The sequence below is a fragment of the Corvus hawaiiensis genome, chromosome 26 (genome assembly GCF_020740725.1).
Source record: "Corvus hawaiiensis isolate bCorHaw1 chromosome 26, bCorHaw1.pri.cur, whole genome shotgun sequence".
Taxonomy (NCBI): domain Eukaryota; kingdom Metazoa; phylum Chordata; class Aves; order Passeriformes; family Corvidae; genus Corvus; species Corvus hawaiiensis.
This window is the reverse complement of record NC_063238.1, coordinates 25,173,249-25,194,593: the sequence shown is the minus strand read 5'-3', so window position 1 is coordinate 25,194,593 and position 21,345 is coordinate 25,173,249. Positions and strand designations below refer to the sequence as shown.

Sequence of the window (21,345 nt, the reverse complement as noted above, 5' to 3'; positions counted from 1 at the left end):
GTCATTATCTGCTAAATAAGTCACAGATACCCATTAGTGAGGATAGTAAACCACAGATCAAGAACCTTCCCATGCTTTCTTCTCTATTCACTAGCTGCTTTAAATTTATATTTAAAATATACAGTATTGATTTTTATGCACAATATGAAACTTTATTATCACCTCCAAGAATAACAATTTTTCCATCTATTTGCATAGTTTAATTTTACTTGTAAAAACAGCAATGTGACAGATGTCTGGCTATCAGATGAGGGGAAAAATAATCAATATATAGTAGCTTTTTAGTGTAGGAATTTTGATCAAGACCTCAGCTGGAAGAAATGAGTAGAAATGAAACCTCAGTTTTTCTTTCATGAGTAAGACAGCCACTCCATGTCATTTCTGATTTTAAATGCTGTTCCCTGCAATAGGGCAAGGAATTCTGCATACTGCTTTCTTTCAATTTGTTCTATACACCTCTGAGTGCAGCACAGTGATGTGTGATACACTGATGTTATAAAAGAGCAAGAACTCTAAATACGCTACAACAAATAATAACAGAATTCTTAAATACTGGTAAAATGAGGGTAGAGTAATATCCAATATCCTAGGATATCGATGGACTCAACTTCCTTCTGCAGTTGTTTGTAGCATCTGCTACCCTTTACACCTTCTCTGCCTCGTCATGTACCAGAGGTCAGAAGAACTTCTGGACCTGTGAGGTTGGTGAAGCTTTAGGGATTTGAAAAAGGAAATGAGCAAAAGGAGGAGATTGTCTTGAGATGAGGACTATCACACCTCAGGGGGAATGAGCACGGGGACTGGCTTATAGTAAGAGGATCTGCATCCGTGGACAGGGAATGGGAGAGAGACATCAATTTCAATGTGTGCACTCAGTGTCACTGTCCTACAGGCTGCAGCATGAGTTGAAGTCTCCCAGGCCCATCAGTCATGAGGAACATTGAGTAAGACAAAGAACATGGGAAATTTAGTGAAGTGGGAACTAGACACCAAAAATACCTTGAAAACCACTGGCTCCTCATCAAGAAAGATTAATAACTCTGCAATATTTAGCAGCAGTGAGACATTTCTACAGCAGTATCATGAGAGGTTGAAATCATATTGCTTATTACAAGCCTTCTACACATTCCTTAAGACCATAAATTTTAATCAGTACATACAAACAGGAATAATAATAGAAGTAATAATTTTCGTCTAGAACTTCAGCTATCCAAATGAAGTCAGTACCCAGTAGAATGAAAAGATAAATTTTACTGCATCAAAATTACTTCTAAAAATGCCCATCAATACCTGATGCAATAAATGCAAATAAAAAAGATACCAGGCTACTACAACATATGAAAAATGAAGGTCAGAAATCAACAATTTCTTTTTTTGGGGGCTTGTACCATTCTAAGTGCCTGCTGGTTTATTATTTATATTCAACTAATGAAAGCTGGCAGCTGACTTCCAACAGTGGTCTGGAGCTGTTCTAAAATACAAGCGCTCATTTCAAAGAAATATTCCCACAAAACTCCAGGAAAATATTGTGCTATAGTTTTGTAGAAAAGGTACACTGCATCACAGTTACATGTGAAAGGCACACAATTCCTGAAGCCCCACAGGATATCACGCTTCTGTTCTAAGAACTCTTTTGAGGAGTAAGTATTCATTTTCATTCAGCCTTGTTGAATGATGGTCATTCTCAACTCATTCTTGTAAACATGAAGTCTCTAATGCAAATTTAAAAGAACATCTCCATCTTGCATGATTCTTCAATATCTTCACATATCTTTCAAAGATTTGAGAGTTTGGGAGAAATATATGTTCAATTATGTAATATATAAAGGAGTCTATCGTAACTTTTATTAATCTGTAAAGTAGTTTTTTTTTCTGAACTAGAATTATAAGTCTGTATGCCTTCACTGTAGAACAACAGAATAAAAAAATGAACACATCCATTGCACATCAATTTACTGAGAAATCAAGAACTCATGCAACTGCCATTCAAGTCTTCATAGAGGCACACATGTAGCTGCTCATAGCATCCCTCTAAACCTTATTTTTAAGCAGTTTTACTTTCCCACATTCATTTTAACTGAAGTAAGTGGTCTGGTTCACATGTCAAGAGGCACACAAAGATACAACTTTTATACAGCATGAAAGTTAGGCATGTATCCAACTTTTGTGTACATTCGAGTGGTAAACAGTAATTATTTTGACCTTAACACTGAATTTAAGGAGGGCTGAAAGGAGGCTATGTGAATAACTATTTCCCAGTTTTCAGCAGAAATAGGCAGCACTCTCTGATGGTCCCCAAAGAGAAAGATCTGACCTTTCATCAATAAAGCTCATAATCATGACACTGATGCTCCTTGAAGTAAGAACTGAAGATTTTAGCAGCAAAATGGCAACTTGGAATAGAATTAACAGAAGACCCGGATCTGGGTGGTGTGACTCCTGGGCCACTGCTTTTGATGTGAATATTCTTTCAGATGAAATTTGGCTAAACTAATATATAATAATACATGAGAAATACCTCCACTTGCTTGCCCACAATACTAGCAATATATTTGGCCCTGGAAAAATATTAATAAATCAAAAATAATCCTACAATTCCTCAAACAATTTAAAAGCAAAGACAGTATTTGTGTCATCCATAATTCATATTTCATAAACTCAGCATTAAAAATTTTAAAAGGTTTCAAGTGGCAATGAAAATGCAAAGTAGCTACTCAAGTCAAAGAAACAGCCTTTGGTGCCATACTTCCAAGCTGTAGCTGGTAGAACATCTGATTGAAGATCATATCACTCTAGTAAATCCAAACTGTTTTCCTTCATTCCTGCCTGGAAATTGACACCTCCTCTCTTGCGTTAATTCAACTATTCATGTGGCTGCATTCCATACTGGACTCAGACCAAAAGGAACAAACCAACAAAATGACTGAAAGTTGTTCTCTTACTTTCAAGACAGGTAATTTCTGAAAAAAACATTTGTGAAGACAAGCATTCAGTTGAATGAACCCAACTAAGGCGATACTAACCTCTAGCTAGATTAGTAACTTGGGAATGCAGCACTAATTCAGAAATAAACATCTAACTGGTATCACTGTAAAAGTAAGGGTTGGGTTTATAATCCTAAAGTATGTTATATGTGTACTTATACACTCATGTTATGCATGCTGTTTTAGTCTTACCAAATTAAAGGATATGGAAATGAGAGCTTAGAAGTGCACTTTGTTGTTACATTGCTGAGTACAATCAAAATAATTTTACTCACAATTTCCTAAACTCTAATAAAGAACATCGAAAATGTTCTCCAAATTAGTATAAGCTAATTGCCCTAGCAAAAAGAAATTTCTCTCAAGTCCTCACCACAAAATATGCAATACATTATCTGAAAAACACTAGTTCATATTCTTGCAGCCATATTGTACTGAGTGGAATAAATTGCTTTGGTATTTATGAAAGCACATTCATTCTTACAGTTAATCACACTGGTAATTTAACTAATATGGTTACTGCAAATAGACTCCGCAGGCCACATTTTCTAAGTTATGAATGGAATTATTTGTTCCCACAACCTGGGGTGCAAATCACTTACAAATTAGGGATGCAAAAATACTGATATGATCTTCAATAGCAGATAAGGACAAGTCAAAAACTGCAGTGAATGCAACAGATTACTTTCCATCATCTGGGATCTAGCCAGATGAAATCTGCCGCTGGCGGTGAGAACAAGAACTCTCAGCTTGCTCTCCTGCAACTCCTCTTCCTACAACTGCTCCCCAGCAGGCACAGAGCCAAGAGAGGACATGGCACAGGCACAGGCAGGTTGGCTATGCCAGTCCCCAGCTGGTATGTGATCTCTTGGTAGGACTTGTACAGAGTACAGAGCAGCTGTGCCTTCAGAAACACACTTAAGCACTTGAGGTGGCTCTTCTCTGCTCTCCCCACCTCACCAGAAAGGCTGCATAAAAACTCCTTCAGCATTTTCATCTGAACTCAGGAGTTAGAACCACAAAGAGAATAAGCTGCCTTAAAGTGCCCATTTTTTAAGACTAAAATTCTTTACATACCTAGTTACCTGCTCTGGATATGTTAACAACTGACTAGATAAAAGACAGTCTAAGAAAATTTGAACCTACAGAAGAAAAGGGAGACAGGGCAGGTCTCAAATTCACTTGCAGCCACACAGCTCTGTTTCTGGACCAGCCCAGGTTTTGTCTGCATTGAACAAGGCATTTAGCTCTTGTTGAAGTACTAGGAAACACAGCCAAGTTTTTTCTTTCTTTGTGTTACCCACAGACCTCAAGCAGAAGACATGGTTTAGGATCTGCTAATTTAAGCAGGATTTGGGAAAAGCAGATTTCATTGTCACTTGAGTTTGAGCTCATTTCACTGATTCTCATATGCCAGTGCTAACAATCAGCTTATGAAGTTTTATGTTACAGTCCTTCCAATGGACATTTTCACAGTGCAGGCTGTCAGCATCTCTGAAACCCAAAGAGCATTGCAAACCCAGGGGGAAACTATAACCAGGGGTTTTCCCTTACGTGTAAGGCAGAAGGGAAGATCTGCATTCTAGTTCCTGCTTCCATGAGTATCTGAATGTAAAATACTGATAAATTTTGACTGGCACAGGAATGGCCTGCTCTGACAGGCCCAAAGCAGAGCTACCTTCAGCAAGAAAGCTCTTCAGTATGAGAGCAGCCAGGTTTGGAAAGTGTGAGAGAGTCTGGGCTGACAGCCTCAGTCTGCCCCATGCATTTTTAAATTTCTTGGGAGGCTTCAGTAGTTTTACACTTTCAGTCAAGAAACACTTCTTCGCTCTTGTCCTGTTCTTTGTGCTTCCTCCTCTCTCTTTCCTCTGGCCATAATGGAAACATGGTTAACTAAGATTAAGAGTAATTAAGACAGCATCTAAGAAAAAGGAAAAGAGAGAGCTGAATTAAATAATCAACTGCAGAACTGTTGCTTGAGCTTCTGGTCAAAGGCCGGTATAGAAGATTTGGCATCTCATTCTTGATGAATTTCCTACAGGACCCAAGAGGCAGCCATCATGAATCTCATTTGTTCCTGGTCAGATTGCAGCATCTTTTGTCTGCATTGCACTTCCCTATCATGGAAAGGCAGGTCATTTGTTCAGTCAACCCTGTGCCTTGTTGTGGCCTTGTGATGTGAAGTCACTTTACCACACATGGCTTCCAAGCAATGCTGTGGTTCAAGGCAAGCACCTGCTCTTTATTCTCTCCCACATCTTCATGTGTCTAAAGCTGTATTCTGCCACTTCAATTTCACTGCTGTTCTGATGTCCATTCTCCAGTCTTAACTGATCCTTCAGCAAATTGTTAAGAGCATCAGAAAAGAGAAACTGTTTTTGTCTGCATGTGTCATCCATCGCTTTAAGATCTTCAACTTATGGTCTTGTGTTCCCAAAAAGGTTTTTGAAATATTTTTACAGGACTGAAGCATTAACAAAGAGCTGTTTTCCTACATACACAGTAAGTACTTAATGTTCCTAAAATTTTAGTATCCCCGGCATTATTATTCAGAATCACATGCTACATATAAAAAGGACACATAACCATCTTGAACACCCTAGGGCTTGTTTTCAATATCTGTGCTAAGTAACACTCCTGGTAACCCCAAGTAAGTATACACAGAATCACAGCACAGAGGTTGGATGCTTGGCCATTCCCTTGACAAAGAATTTACCCCTGATAAGAGATAGCTGTCCCAGGGAATCAAAACTAATTAACCACAGCTGTAGGGAACAGATGGGTTAGTACTGATGTAATTTCCACTTCTCTTTTGGTTACCTGGCTCTCACATATAACAACAAACATGCAGGCTATGCAGGTCTGGTTGGATCCTTTGTTTTACAGATGCTGATTACAGATCTTGACAGCGAGATGCAGATCCAGAATAGAAGTACACACAGCCACTCAGGCCTTTCCAGCACCACTGCAGAAGTCTCTATTTCTGTCACTGATAAGGCCATCAGTTTTCTAGGTGTGGTCAGAGGATTTACCTGCCAAAAGCCATTACCTGCTGTAAACCTGAACACAGAGCTACAACAACAAAAAAGCACACGGCTCTGCAGCCCACAGCTGTGTGTCCCACGTGACAAGTGACCTGAATGAACAGTTCTTCAGGAGCCCTCATTTAGACCAGTTATGATCTCCACACAGAGATTGTTATCATTCAAATGTCATAGGTCTATAATAGTTTGTGCATATTTTGTGCATGTGTCAAAACAGAATGGTAGCATTTTTTATCCACTTTGTACATCCTGTACAACAATCTATATAACTAAACAAGTGCAAAGCAGTGGGAAATCAGTCTCATCCCCAAGCTATTAAAATCCTGAAAAATAGAGCAAGCAATTTTGTGGAATTACATTCTAATTCTGTATACCATTTATATAAATAATAACTAGATAGGTGCACATCTTCATCACAGGAACTCTTCACATTCAGTCTCTGATTTTGCCAATGACAAAGGATGATCATCTTAAGTAAACAGAAACCATTTCTGCAGTTTTAAGAGATAATGTTTTTATGTTTACACGTACATTCAGTTTTCTGGATGTATACCATTATAATGTATTTATTAATAAACATTATTTCATGCAGTCCCAAGAGCAGATTAAAAATGCTTAAAAAGCAAAGAGTACCTATATTGAGAAGCTTAGAATTGCATTTTTTTTGCCTTATATAAAGTGAGAGATACTTTCTAAATATGGAATAATGGCAGTAACACTACTCTTTACCCTAACCTTGATTATTTTTATTATAGCAAGGGTCACTGCATATACTATCAATCAGACAGATCTGTGCAGCATTTTTGAATGATGTAGCAAATGTGTTGAAACAATTCAACACCCTCTATATTAAGGCTTAATGAGGTAGACGGTGCCAAGAAGTTGGATGGCTACTGAGATTACACAAATTAGAAACAGCTCTTTGCCCTTTGCTTTGTCTAAGATGAGTAATAATCCTATGCAAATATCATTATTTAAATAACCACAGCTCACAAAAAACTGAGCAAATTTCACACTGTTATGACCCATTTTCAAACTACTGCTGTTAAATACTTACCTCTTCAAATTGAAACAGTGACAACACAGTGTGTTGCTGCTCTGATTACACTCTTGACCTTGAAAAATGACAATTACAGCACATAGACATGAGACAGGCTTTTACACGTTTTTATACCAGAGATGCAACCTATCATACACTGTAGCTTCACTGCTGCTGCTACAGCTACACCCGAATTATCTGCCAGCTATTCACATACATGCTGCAGTGTAACCAGTAGCTCAGAAGAGAAACACAACTATAAGAGAAACACAACTTTAAAAGTCTGCTGGGCATTTCTAACTCAGGCTGAAGTATGTTGTACTTTGAATGTCAATCGTTCTGCAGTTTCTTCTACTTTTCCCTTAGTTTTCTAGAATACAAGTGAGTTTTTTTGTCATGCTCTTTGTCAGCAACAGTACAGTTTTTTCTATACTTTTTTTTTAAAGGTCTTATCAATGCTGGCATCTACACCTACTTCATTAGTATAGTACCTGAGTATAACTGGTAAAAACACTTGTGACTTGCTGGAAATGCCTGCTATATTGCCTCCATCCTGGAACTCAGCCCATGGAGCTGCAGAAATGGGACAGACCCACCACCATGATGGAAAGGCTGACTCAAGTCAGCCCCTGAACTGTATCCTAACAGCAAACAGAAAAAATTATCAACTATAAACTTAAATGTCATGCAGATTTTTACAGAACAATTATTATTGCATATTCAGAGTGCTTTTTATCCTCCAAGATGAGCGACCCCACTATTGCATGCAATGTGCAGCAGATGAGCTCTGGTATGTTAGCAACTATCAAGCCAAGATCTTTAAAGCTTCATCTCTTACAGTGGATAACCTGTCACAGGGCATTATATCCTTCTTTCATATCCTTCCTTGGCTCTGCCTATGAACATTCCACATAAATAAGGTCATCTTTACCACCAAGGCCAAAATGTAGGCCAATTCCCCCAAGATGATGTAGTTATTCTCATTTTCTTCATTGTCTGATACTCCCATATTACTTTATTCTTTTTAAGATGGTAATTTTAAAGCATAACTACTTCATGTGCAGGATTCTCTTCACTTTAATAATTACTGCGCTAATGAATTTATTGTTACTACTTCCCCCATTTTCTATTTCTGGTCAAATTATTGTCTGCTTGTTATTGTCTACTGGGACCTCCAGAGGGACACTGCGATCTGGCGGTCTAACCACAGGAACAGAATCCAGGAACTGCAGAGTTTTATTCCAGCTTTACCAATGCACAGTGAATAATTGGTGAGAAATGCCACTGAAGCCATTACCAGTGCTGAACTGAGCAGCTCAGCGTACCTTTAAATAAGTCCTGAGCCTTCACTCAGGGGCAGCACTCCCGCTGACACCTACGTGGGATCTAACAACCCCTCCAGCAAGTTTCCCAGCTAGTTATCAGCCAGGTGACAGGAGAGTATAATGTGCTTCTATTCCTGCTGAACTCCTGCAGCAACACTCAGATACTTCCTTTGGTAGACATCAATATGCAAAACTGTCATGTAACTTCTCCTCAGCTAATGCAACTAATTTTTGCTATTTTTGGCATGATTGTGTTGGACTGAAGAACATTCTGTGGCTTTTTTTTTTTTAATTGCCTTTTGTTTTTCTAACATACTGGGAGACCAAGATGCTTTCCGGTTTTTCTGAATTAATCTATGTCTTAAATTATCATAAATTATCTCTTGAATTGTCTTCAGCACCTGCAAAGCATTTGGCTTTCCCCTTCAGTCTCATAGCTTCACTACCACCCAAAAACTTTGGCAAAAGAAGATATTAAATTGAAATGTACTCCCGTTTGATGGGCATAGCTCTGCACACAGATCTTGCCCTGACCAGCAGCTCCACAGCTGCATTCCTGGCAACGTGCTATTTAACTGTTTATAACAACACCTCAGTGTAAATGCAAATCAGAAGTGAATGTAAACAGAGTATAAAACGGGAACCATAGTGAAAATTTATTACAGTAAACAATACACACAGCATAATTTGAGGAAGCACCAAGTTACCAGTCCCACTCATAAAAACAGACGTAGGCTTTCTAGTGATCACATCATGTGATCTGACCCTCTCTTCTTTTCTCTGCATTTTCGATAACTCTACTTCTCCATTAAGCTTCTCGTACATAAGAATTCATTTGCTCACAGGAAAGTTTAGTACACTCATGCACTACTTGTAAATACATCATGTGCATGAGATTTTGCACTATGTCTACACAGACATCTAAAAGGATGTCACATGCATTTACACTGGAAATTTTCTCACTTTTGACAAAAAATTCATTTTATTTCAACAAACGCAAGATTTCAGAAAAAATATGAGGCTTGGAATGCTTCAAGAGCATTCACACAGATACTGATTTGTACTCTGTCCCCACACCTCTTCAACAATTTCCATATAATTTAAGTCTGTTATTTGACATGTTATTGTCAAATGTGTTATTGTCAAATGTGTTATTTGACACCAATTCTTAGTTCAGTATGCAGGCCATGCATCATCAATGAATCTAACAAAAAAAAAAAAAATGCAAGACACCTCTTTAAAATCCTTGATACTTCGACAACATAAATAATTTGCTCAGGCACCGTGTTAGTCCTGTGTGTACACATGCAGAAATGCCAGAAAGAAACTGATGATGCAAAGAATTATCTTCTAACACCTTTTACTAGACGTGGCTAAGAATAATAAACTCCTAAATAATGAATGTGCATAAACTTGAAGGATTCATCTTAACTGATCAGTAGGTAAGAAATGCTACTTTGAACAGCAGTTCCCTGTGCTGCAAACCTGGCCAACCATGGCAAGTTCAGGCCTAGCCATGGCGAATTCCCCTGTACTCCGCATTGGTGAGGCCACACTTCGAGTACTGTATTCAGTTCTGGGTTCTTCACTTCAAGAAGGACACTGAGGTGCTGGAGGGTGTCCAGAGAAAGGCAACAAGGCTCTAAAAAACACACCTTATGAGAAATGGCTGAGGGAGCTGGGCTTGTTTAGCCTGGAGAAGACTCAGGGGGACCTCATCACTCTCTACATGCACCTGGCAAGAGGCTGTAGTGAAGTGGGGGTCAGTCTCTTCTGCCATGTCTGCAGTGAGAGGAAAAGAGGAAATGGTCTTAAACTGAGACAGGGGAGATTCAGATTAGATACTACTAACAAAAATTCACTGTTAGGGTGGTCAGGCATTGGAATAGGTTGCCCAGGGAGATGGTGGAGTCACCACCCCTGGAGGTGTTCAAGAGGTGTCTGGATCTGGCCTGGGTGATGCGGTTTAGTGGTTTAGGGGTTACAGTGTAGTGCTGGGTGGACAGCTGGACTGGATGTTCTTGAAGGTCCCTTCCAACCTTGATGATTCTGTGATTCAAGTTCATGGCTACCAACTGAAAACAGCAGCCTTTCCACAGCCCACTTGTTCAGTACATCACAGCTTGGATGCCAAGGCTTAAGAGGCCTCCTTCTTTAATCAGATGACATGTAAAGGGATCTTCTTCATCATCATGTTCAAAAATAGCTTCAAAAATTATTAATAAGTTGTACTGAGTTACTTACTATTAAATTACTTCTGAACTTGACAGTACTCATACTCTTTCCTACAGAAAGATACATCTCTGGACCAGTGTATTATTCATTTCAGCAGTTAATAAGAGAGTATCTCAAATAAATGCTTCAACAGATCAGGTTTTCTATATTTGTATTAAAAATATGATTGAGTGTGAAATGTAACAAAACAAAGAAAAGCACCCTTGTAGCAGGTTATCTTTTTTTTAAGCTACATATCACACGCAGAAATAACTACATCTTGAGGACAGTTAACTTATGAAGTGGGTTTGACATCCATCTTTTTTCAAATTAAACTGTAAAAGAGCATTATGTATGTGGACATGGGAGCGCATGTACCACACCCACTTTAATTATGTTACATTAATATAATTGCATAAACACTCATAAGACAATAAATTCCAATTTGAGTGCAGAAGAGACTTGCCATCCAAAAAACACATCACAATTTTTTCTTTCTAATCCCAGTGAGAACACTTGGGAAACAATCTTAGCTGTCATGCCTGCCATTCCTTCTATAACCCGATACGTCTAAATTCAGGTACCAGAAACTCAAATCCATAAAAACTGCACAGCTATTACATTTCTATTTTTTCATGGGGATTAATGAAATGCATTTTCAAGTGTAGCCTACATCTAAACAGGATCAGGTAAGATAAACGAACACAATCTGTGACAACGTGTGAATCAGTATACAATCTTTTAACACTTCTGCTTAAATAATTTGCCAGCACAAAATAAAACATTACAATTACCCTTAAATTTACACATATTTCTCTATTGACTTCCATGTACTTTCTATTTCTTTGAACCAGAGAACAGTTTTAAACAAACACAGATTCCAGCAGGGAATAAGTAAAATACTTCCTAGAGAAGTAAAGAAAACCAAGTAGAACAAAACAAATCAATACTCTGGTTTCACAAAGGATTAATGCAATTACTGTAGCTAAAATTCAGGACTGAAAAGAAAATGCTTCTGGAATGATAAAGAAAAATAATCTTTAAAGAATACCTAAACATGTTTAGGATAATTTATTACATTTTCTGTGAGTGCTTTCACCCATAGTGTTTATTAGCACATCAAGAGTATTAAAAATGCCATGTGAAGCCTACCCTGCAGTCAACTGGCAATATTTTGCAGTTCACTTCATTGTTCAAGGCAGGGAGCAGATGAGAGTACTGAAGGACAGCACAGTTTGCCCCAGGGAGGCAGCCACTTCCTTTCCACTGAAAGGGGCAACCTGGCCAGTCACAGAAGAAGGGCAGGGAAAAGGTGAGGGACCACACCTAGGCATTCACATCAGAAATGAGAGACGCTTTGAAGAAAAAAATTCAGGGACTGTTGCACATGAAAAGATAAATCAAAAAACACAAAGACTGGGGACACACATTAGCCACTGTACTCTCAGCCTGAAATGTGAAAGGTGATAAATGAATAAGCAGATATTTTAAATAGATCATGAGTGGTGCACACACATAGCTGACACGTTTGCGTAGCAGCATTGGACATTGGTATCTCTGTTTTATAGTGTTCAAATCTATTGAAGGTGCAATTTGCTCTATTAATCTTAATGAAATTGAAAATCTTGAATTAGTTGTGATAAACAAGGGAAATCCCATCAGTTCATTCTATATATAAACATATTTAAACACACCAGACTATTTTCTTTATGAAACCAGTATACTCAAAACAAACTCAACATACAAGTTCCATCCTGGATAGAGTTTGGTGCCACGCTTAACTATACATGTACATTTGCTACACACATTCCCAATAGCAAATCGTTTGGGGGGGCATGGCTACACAGAAAATCCATTGCATTTCTCTTGTTATTTAAAGTTCTGGTCCTGCAACAAAGATACGAAAATTACACACGTTCTTTACTGGTTGGACTTACTTTTATGAGTAGAGATTAACAATGAGTGAAACCTGCAAGGTCTATTTGTACACAGCCCTCCACATACACTGCTCACCCTAAGGAAAGGTTACTCGGGGCCGGTATTTAATTGCTCAGCTCTGGTGTTCTGTGTAAATTATGTTGTAATGACAGGCAAGGGATACCTGAACAAGCCCGCAGACTGTTAGAAAACCACCTGCGAGGAAGTGTGGGTTTTCGTACGAACGAGCAGAAAATGGAACGAATGGGAAAGACCCTCTATCCTTTGTTTTTTCCCCCCAACATAACTAAAGTTCAGCTACTAACTTCATTCCCAATGTGACGGTAAACATCATCTGTTAAATCACACCTCACTCTCCAGCTACAAGCACGGTGCTACCGATCTCTCAGCCCAAGTCACTCGCGTTCGCCCATCCAGCTCCTCGTCCAGCACCGACCCCCGGCCCTTCCCGGCGGGCGGCCACCGCCAAGCCCAGCCCGGGCCGCCCCTGCAGCGTCCCGGAGCGCCCGCGGTCCCCGCACACACCTGCCGCGACCCTGCCCCGGCCCCTCACCTCCGTCCTCCTCCTCCAGGGAGTTCATGCAGGGAAAGTAGACCGCCAGCGCCTCGAAGGAGGCGGAGAGGCTGCTCCGGCTCTGCGACCGCTGCATGGCGCGCCCGCCGGCCGCCGTCTGCCGGCCCATCTTGGCCGAGCGGCACCCGCCTTTGGCGCGGTACAAGAAGCGCGGCGTCTTGGCGGCGGCGGCGCGGCGCGGAGCGGCGGCAGCGGGTGCGGGGCCGAGCCCAGCCCGGCCCTCCGCGGAGGCTGAGGGCGGCGGGGAGCGCTGGGCGGGCTGCGCGCCGCGGAGCTCGGCTCTGCCCCGCTGTGCCCGGCTCTGCCCCGCTGCCTCCGCCGCTGCTCTCGGCGGGGCGGGCCGCCGCAGCCAGCACGGAGCCGCCTACCAGCGGGGCGAGCAGTCAGCCGGCGGTGCGGGGCTCCGGGGCGGGAGGAGCGGGACGGCGCCGTCGTGCGAGAGTCGCGGGCGGGACGGCCCGGCCGCGGCGTCTGTAAATACCGAACGCGCCGGAGGCAGGACCGGGGCACGGCGCCGGCTGGTAGCGGCGGGACGTCCCGCAGGCACCGCCCGCAGACTTTGTTCTCCGCCCGGTCCCCGCTGGGCTGGCGAGCGGCCCCTGCGCGGCAGGAGGCGGGAGGGGCGCGCCGGGGCTGGCCGGGGGCTCACAGCGATGCTGGAGGCGGGGGAAGGCCGTAGAAGGGGCGGCCCCGGGGCTCGGCACGGACCGGAGAAGGCAGCAGCGGTCCCAGTGGGGAGCGGGGCTGGTCAGCGCCGCCCCCGCTCCTGGCCGGCAGGACACACCTGCAGCCGACGGGCGAGAGTCTGCTCTCGGGTGGCGTCTGTAAAGAAAGGGAATGAACCACTGGACCAGAGAAAGGCTGAGGTGGGAAGGGGACCCTGGGTCACGAGGCAGGGTCACGTAGAGCCAGCTGCCCTGACTGGGGCCAGACGGTTTTGGGTATCTCCAAGGATGGAGACTCACAGCCTCTCTGGGCAACCTCACTCACCGATGCTCACTCACCCTCACAGTGAAAAAATGTTTCCTGATGCTCAGCACGAACCTCCTGTGTGTGAGCTTGTGCCCATTTGCTTCGGCTTCTGTCAGTGGCCCAGCATCTCTTGAGGAACTGGCCCTGCAAGCCACAGGCAAATCCTTTACCTCTCCTCCACTTTAAGCCAAGCTGTATTTCTCTAAAGCACATCTGCCTCCTTAGCAAACATGAGTGTACCTTTTTTGAATTCACAGGATTTGCTCATAGCTACAACACATAATTTTGGCGGTTTTATCCAATCTTACTTCCGTATCTTCCTCAACACTATTTAATGTTACCCTTTTTTTTCTTTTACCCAGTATGTTATATTAATTGAGTGTGTTGCAATTGGCAACCTTCCCCCTAAAATACTAAGAACTTAGAGCACTGGACATGATTAAAAAGAGGCACTAGCTACTGTAGCAATCTTTTGCAGCATCAGTAACTTATTCCACTGTAGTTCACAACAGTGCAAAAGTGCTATCAAACCTTGCACATAGTTGTTGTTTCCTTACTGGCCCTTTAAACAGTAATGATAGTAAATGCAGGGCAGGGGCTGTGTTCAGTTTTCTTCCAAATAAAAAAAAATAATTATCTCAAAATAATAGTAAATAATATTTAGGGTTTGATCGAACAAACTTTGCAGAGAGAATGATGGTTTGAAGGGAACTGAAACTCTTCAGGAAGGAATTGTGTAGAGTGAAATACACTTCACACCTCTGAAGTGTATTTCACTGAGTTGATGTTTGAAAAGGATAATAATAAGACATTAAAACCACCCAACACTATCACTGACATAATTTGCTGAGGAATGAAAACTAGTCGGAACTTTAGCATTCAGGGATGGAACCCATCATCACTCAGTCTACAGCAAAGCAGTGAGTTTTTACAGCTATTTTTACAATTTGCGCAATAGTTTGATTTCTAGATAACTATAATCCAATAAAACATGCATGTTTCATGTGGCATCATAGGAACTTATTTTAGAAGAACATCAATCCTTTTTATCTCTGTACTGGCTATAAAAGATGTCCAGGGCAACTTCTCTAGGCTCTGACATATTTTAGATGTCTCATTCAGGTCATGCTCCAATATGTGTGTTTAGTTGCTTGTTATTTTTCTCTGGCCACATGCCCAAGTTTGTCACCTCCCAACATATCTGTGATGTTTTACAGATTAACAAGAAGGTGAGCTGCCAAGACAGACACCTCTCTTGCATGCCACAGGCAGGCCCATGGGCACTCCATGATGGCAGAGACCTGCTGAGGTCTGCAGTGGACACCTGGTTAGCCTGCAGTACCTTTTCCCCTAAAATGATCCTTTGCATTACATCCCATTAAAATATATTGAAGTGGCCGAGTGAACTTTTCCTGTTCACACTTTACTCTAAAAAGACATTACTAAAATACTATAGAGCAAACAACTCTAAAATAAAGTGAAATGGTAGTAATAATAATAAATGTCTAATATACAAAATCATGTAATTGGCAAAACCCAATAAAATGTGTTGAAGTAATTGCTAAGGATATTTTTAAAAGACTTGGTGACTATAGAATTTTCTATCTATAAACACTAAAGCAGACAAAATTACTTCCTTCAACATTTTTATGAGTGTAAGATATGGCAGAAAAGTAAATGTCCATTAAATAATAATTCATGACTGCTTTTGAGAAGTTGGATAATAAAAACGAGTTAATGTTCATCACATTTCAGATGAACTGCTGATTGCTTTCATGAAAACAGCTGAATAAAAGTGAAAAGACATTGAGAATGCAGGAAAAGGCAAAACTACAGTTGTGTGACTCGGAGATATTTACAAAAATATAGATAAACTGTAGAATACATATTCAAAGAAGAGCAACTGATTTGGAACATCTGTTTCATCTACTTTCACTCACATTTATAAACATTCTTGTGCAAGTACTCTCCTTAGAAGAGTAGGAGAAATCTCTTGTAAAAGATAATACCTGCTTAGGAGCCAGGAGGCTTTAAAGCAGTCTACACTTGTTTTCCTTCCCAAATAAGAGAATAAGCTTGTTCACCAACTCCCCCTAAGCTCTGACCTCAGCCGAAGCTGGAAGTCTCCCTGTGACACAGGGCCCTGACGGCACACTGGACCAAACAAGACACTAATGGGGCACTTCATTGGTTACGTGCAGCCTCAGTGGGAATTTGGCTGCACCCACAGGTGTGGCTGTCTCACAGCGCCAGAGCCCCAGCATCTCTCAGCCCCTCAGCACGGAACCAGACCTGGCAGCCACAGCTACTAAAACGAGTTAATGTTTTTGCTAGTATTGCATAGTATATAAAAAATCTGTTACTGTCATTGATAAAATAAGCCTCTACCAAGAAAAGCACTTTAAAACCTCAACAATCTGTGGTCAGTTACCAATTACCCCAAACAGACATTGGGATACTAGGCACCTATGCAGAAATCTGTAACAAAACACTGGATCACCATCCCATTCAAGCTTCCTCAATATGCTTCTGTCCTAATTTTCTTTAAGATAAATGTTTAAATGAGAGAATGAAAACGGACACAAAACTGAGATGAGAAATCCATAAATTCTCATGGTATTTGGGGAGGCTGTCCTCAGTTTCTAATAATTACATTATACAAATAATCTAATCGATGGCAATCTAGACACATCCTGAACTGCAGAAAACAAGTTTACTACCCTGACATTGATAACATCCCCCAGTTGTTTTGCTGATTGTTTAAATTTTAACTGATACTCATTGATTTGTGTCACCAGGTGGAAGCGAATCAAATTCCTGTTAAAGGAACTGCATCCAAATTCCCATCTCAATGCTAAATATTAAGACAAAGCAAGAGACTCCCAGGTATGATATTTCTTTAACATTATCATAGTTTGCTGAAAGAAACTATGTTGTAGGAATCCAGGTCAAACAGAACAAGGTCAAACATCTTCTATAAATGTATGTACTGTCCTGAGGAAAGTCTATTTGTAGGGTTGCATTTATTATAAAATATTTTGGTGGCTCATCTAAAGAACTATGGAAGCAATTGCTTACTAGTTGTAGTCCCTGAAAATTACCAGAAGATGAATTTGTGGCACTGGATATTCAGTGACAACCTACTCTAAATACAGCCAGCCAACAATAGGATTCTGAATCTAATAAATGTACCTTTCTCTTTCTGTATAGATATACCATGTGTGGTAATTTAAAAAGTAGTATGGAAATTAATGTATTCCCCATGTTTTTCCATGTTTTGGCTGTAACTGGGTGTATTTCAGCAAGCATGCCTCAAATAAACACAAATTATTAGACTTTAAACTGGGATGCTTTGGAAAAATAATGATTTGATGATTCCTTCATGGAACCATACCTTCTTTCAAGGGAAGAAAAAAAAAAGAAAAATGAAATTCCTTCACTTCCCATTTCTACTTCTGTGTATTGAACCCAGATGTCAGAATTCCCTGGAGAGAAGAATGCAATAATATTTATGGAGATTATTTTTTCATTATTGCCTACATTATGGATTAATTCCTAAAGCCTGCTTCAGCTTCTGAATATAAGATAAAAGCACACGTTGCCATAAAAGAGTTCTTGAGCCCTTGTGCGCATTTTGGAGAGGATTCTCCAGGGCAGTCGCTATGAAAAGGTGATCTAAAGTTTCTGAACACACTCCCTTAACCTGCAGTTAAGCAAGGTATTCTGGGAATAGGACTGGAAAGGAGTTATTGCCCTTTTCTTTGTCACCTCTCCTATCCAGCATTGCCCACAGACTTCTTTTGTTTGCTACTGAAGGGATTTATTTTGTTCATGATTGTCTTCAGAAAAAACAATTCAGCTGCTGAGCTTTTTATGCTGTTTAATTATCTTTAACTTGCACCACACCTATCAACTATTAGGCCTAACATATTACAATTATAATTCAAACTCTTAATGACTTCCCACTTTTAAGAAATCTTTGTGGAATGTGTTACTACAAGAGAGGCAAATTGCTTCCTCTTACAACAGGAGACAGAATCCCCACACCTCCCACTGAGGTATAATACAGTGTTTTATTTCACTGAGTTTTGGCCTCTTCTCATGCCCTCAGTCTTCACTAATCAGAGACAGCCAATAGGTCAACAGAGAAGAAACACTTGTCAAGAGCCTCAAAAAAAGAGTTAACTGAATTGTCTCCCACTCCAAAAAATAACCCAGTTTCAAAACCCAGCAGTTATCTAATTCTAGGAAGACACAAAAGGAAAAAGAAATACCAGTATTGGTTGGAGGAAATGTTATTCTCCAACTGAGTTATTATTCAAGCAATTTCCAGTAATTTGTCCAGATTAAGTATCACTGGAATATACGACTGCTATTATTACTGAATTAAACCTTTTTTTTTCCTTTGTGTAAAGCAAAAACAATACACTGAAAAGATCATTAAAAGCATGGCCCAGTTAGTATAAAACAGGGTTTATGTATGAAGATTTGTAACATTTAGTAACAAGCTGCTATTGCCTGTACTTTGCTAAATGTTAGGACTGTGCTGGCTGTCCTCATTGCCTACGGAGGTGGCCATGTGCCAACTCCAGCCCAGCACTTGGAAAGGGCAGATTTCAGAAACCTAAAAAGTCCTTCACAAAGTAATGGCTCTTTTTACTAATTCCCGTCTTATAAATTTCACTGTTCTTGACTTAGTATTTTTTGATCATGATCAAAGAATCATAGACGGTTTGGGTTAGAAGGGACAGTTAAAAGTCATCTAGTCCAATGCTCCTGTGATGAGCAGGGATGCCTTCCACTAGACCAGGTTGCTCAGAGCCCCATCCCATCCAGCCTGATCTTGAATATTTCCAGGGTTGGGGCCTCTACTTGTTCCAGAGTTTTACCACCTTTTTTATAAAAAACCTTTTCCTTGTATCTTACCTAAACCTACTCTCTTTTCGTTTAAAACCATCACTCCTTGTCCTATCACAACAGGCTGTGCTAAATAGTTTGTCCCTGACTTGTCATGAACTTTGTCATAATCATGAACTCCTTCCCAGGGCAATAGCTCCCAGTCCATGCAGCACTGACCTTCAATGGTCTCCTACTCTTTTTAAAGTTTCATGATATAACAATAATTCCTACATTATTTCTATGTCTAGCAGTTAGATATACGTTTTCTAAATGCTACTTTATTTAAATCATACATTTTGGATTTTCTGAGGATCCCCTACTAAGCAGTCACAGAGAATGCAGGTACACTTTTCTGCGTGCTTACATGGTAACAGTAAATTTTTCCATTCTCCCACTTCTTTTGGCATTTTCTACTTTAAGGTCAACTCCATCCCAAATACCAAGCTAGGTACACAGTACAGATTTATACCAAAATAGCTTTTCTAACTGACACAGCTGTTCTGGGAGAATTCCCTAGTTGTTAGTGCAAGTGCAGTTATATCAGCAAAACAGGATTCTCCTAGAAGTGCTTGTTTTGCATGCCCACTTTAGGACTCATTTACTGGTACGCAATTCCAATATTCCTATACAGGAAAAAGTGGTTCCACTGTTCCCATCATCTTAACAGCATCTGCCAGCAGGACGCTACCTTTAACTAATTCAGCCCTTGTGGAGATAATTTTGAAGTCTTGCACATTTAAAGGATACAGATTTGAAGAGCTGAAAGAAATTATTTTCACTACATCTCTTCCAAAAACCCAACAAATTTCAATTTCTAAAAATAAAATTGGGAAATTTTAACGTAAAAATTGTTTTAAAAGGTAGAAATGGAAAAGTTGGGCTTTTTTTCTTGGAAACAGAAGATGCTTTCAGATGTATAGAGACACCAATTTTAGTTTCTTAAACAATATAGATGGATTGCTTGTCCAGCAGCTGACATTCTCTTCTGTATTAAGCTTTCTTTAATGAACTTAAAGGAAATTGACAAAAGTAACTATCTCTTTTGCTTTAATTCTAATACTAATCATATGTGAAAGCTGTCTGTTCTTATTTAAACAAAATATATTTACTTTCCCCTCCAATGTTTATGAGAAAACCACAAAACCAAAATAAAGTCACAGTTTTTCTAAATAACAAAAGGAGTTTTTAATGGGCTAGCATGAAGCAGCACAATGCAGAGAGCTCATCAGCTAAGAGGTTGGAGAGAGAACTACATTGCAGATTATTTCTGTTTTCATTAAAATAATTTCACATCTTTATGATCACAAGGCAATCTGCAAACCACAAGGTGTCTTAGAGCTTGGCAAAAAGTATTACCTCATAATGCTTCATCAGGGTGAGAAATCAAGAGCACAGAAATAAAAAGCTGCATGCTCTTTTGAGGAAAATAAGTGTTTTTGAGAAAGAAACCCACAGGAAGAAATTCCAAGCACTTTTTAAAACTAAAGCCAAGTGGTGGGGTTTTGTTTGACTTGGTTTGGGGTTTTTTTGTTATAAATGCATACATGCTATCTGCTTCCTCTGTTTTGGTCCCCATCCACCTTTTTGTCTCTGAGAGTAACCTTTATAATTCATCACACCCATCAGCTTAGAAATCAGCTGTAGTTATTCATTTATATGCTCAAATTTTATTATTGCAGCTGCCTGTGTACTCCACTGAAAGTTTTCAGAATGTCTTGGAGGAGCACAATGTAATTAGTTTCAGAAACTCTAACTTCATGAAACATGATTTGTTTCTCTAGTAATTCCTTCTTCAGTAGGACAGGACAAAACCAGTCCAGAACTATTGACACTTGAGTGGCCTGTGGAGCACAGTGTCCTGCACCTCTGTTGGTGCTGCAGTCTGCTGGTTTTACTTAAGAGGATATACTGCAGAAAAGCACTCTATGATCTTTATGCTTGTATTCTCCCAGAAAAAAAAAAAATAAAAAAACCATCCTGCTGAGATGAAATGTGTTTTGCAAACAACATATAAAATGACAAACGTAGACAGCAGGGTGGAAAGCAAGGTGTGTACCTGTTGCACCTTTTTCTCTGCACTCAAGAACTGCAGTGTCTAGAGAGAACATAGTTTGCTGAGGACAATGCAGGTCTGGTTCAATATGTTTGCCTTTTAAGAGTAATATGTTATCATCAAGTGGCAAAAGCCTTGGTGAGTCCAAATGTCAGCACTGAAGAGACATTTTTCTTGCAAGTCAGTCAGGTAATTTTGAAATACCCTGTAGAAGGTTAATATATATTAAAATGGTGTAATTTTGCAAAGTTCTGTGCCTATTAGGTTATCTGTTTTCTTGAGACCACAGATTACATTCATTGAAAA

General features: G+C 40.1%; 1 protein-coding gene across 50 annotated transcripts in view; it reads right to left on the bottom strand.

Moving 5' to 3' along the window:
* The window catches only part of RIMS2 (regulating synaptic membrane exocytosis 2), a 456,084-nt gene that overhangs the window by 7,381 nt on the left and 427,358 nt on the right, over positions 1-21,345 (bottom strand). The window contains exon 1 of one of the 50 annotated variants that reach the window (XM_048329164.1): positions 13,095-13,243. The exons of the other annotated variants lie outside the window; for them this stretch is intronic. Within the exon in view, the coding sequence (XP_048185121.1) occupies positions 13,095-13,224 (130 nt within the window). The 5' untranslated portion in view covers positions 13,225-13,243. Of the gene's footprint in view, positions 1-13,094; positions 13,244-21,345 lie in introns of those variants that run through there. 50 annotated transcript variants of the gene reach the window in all.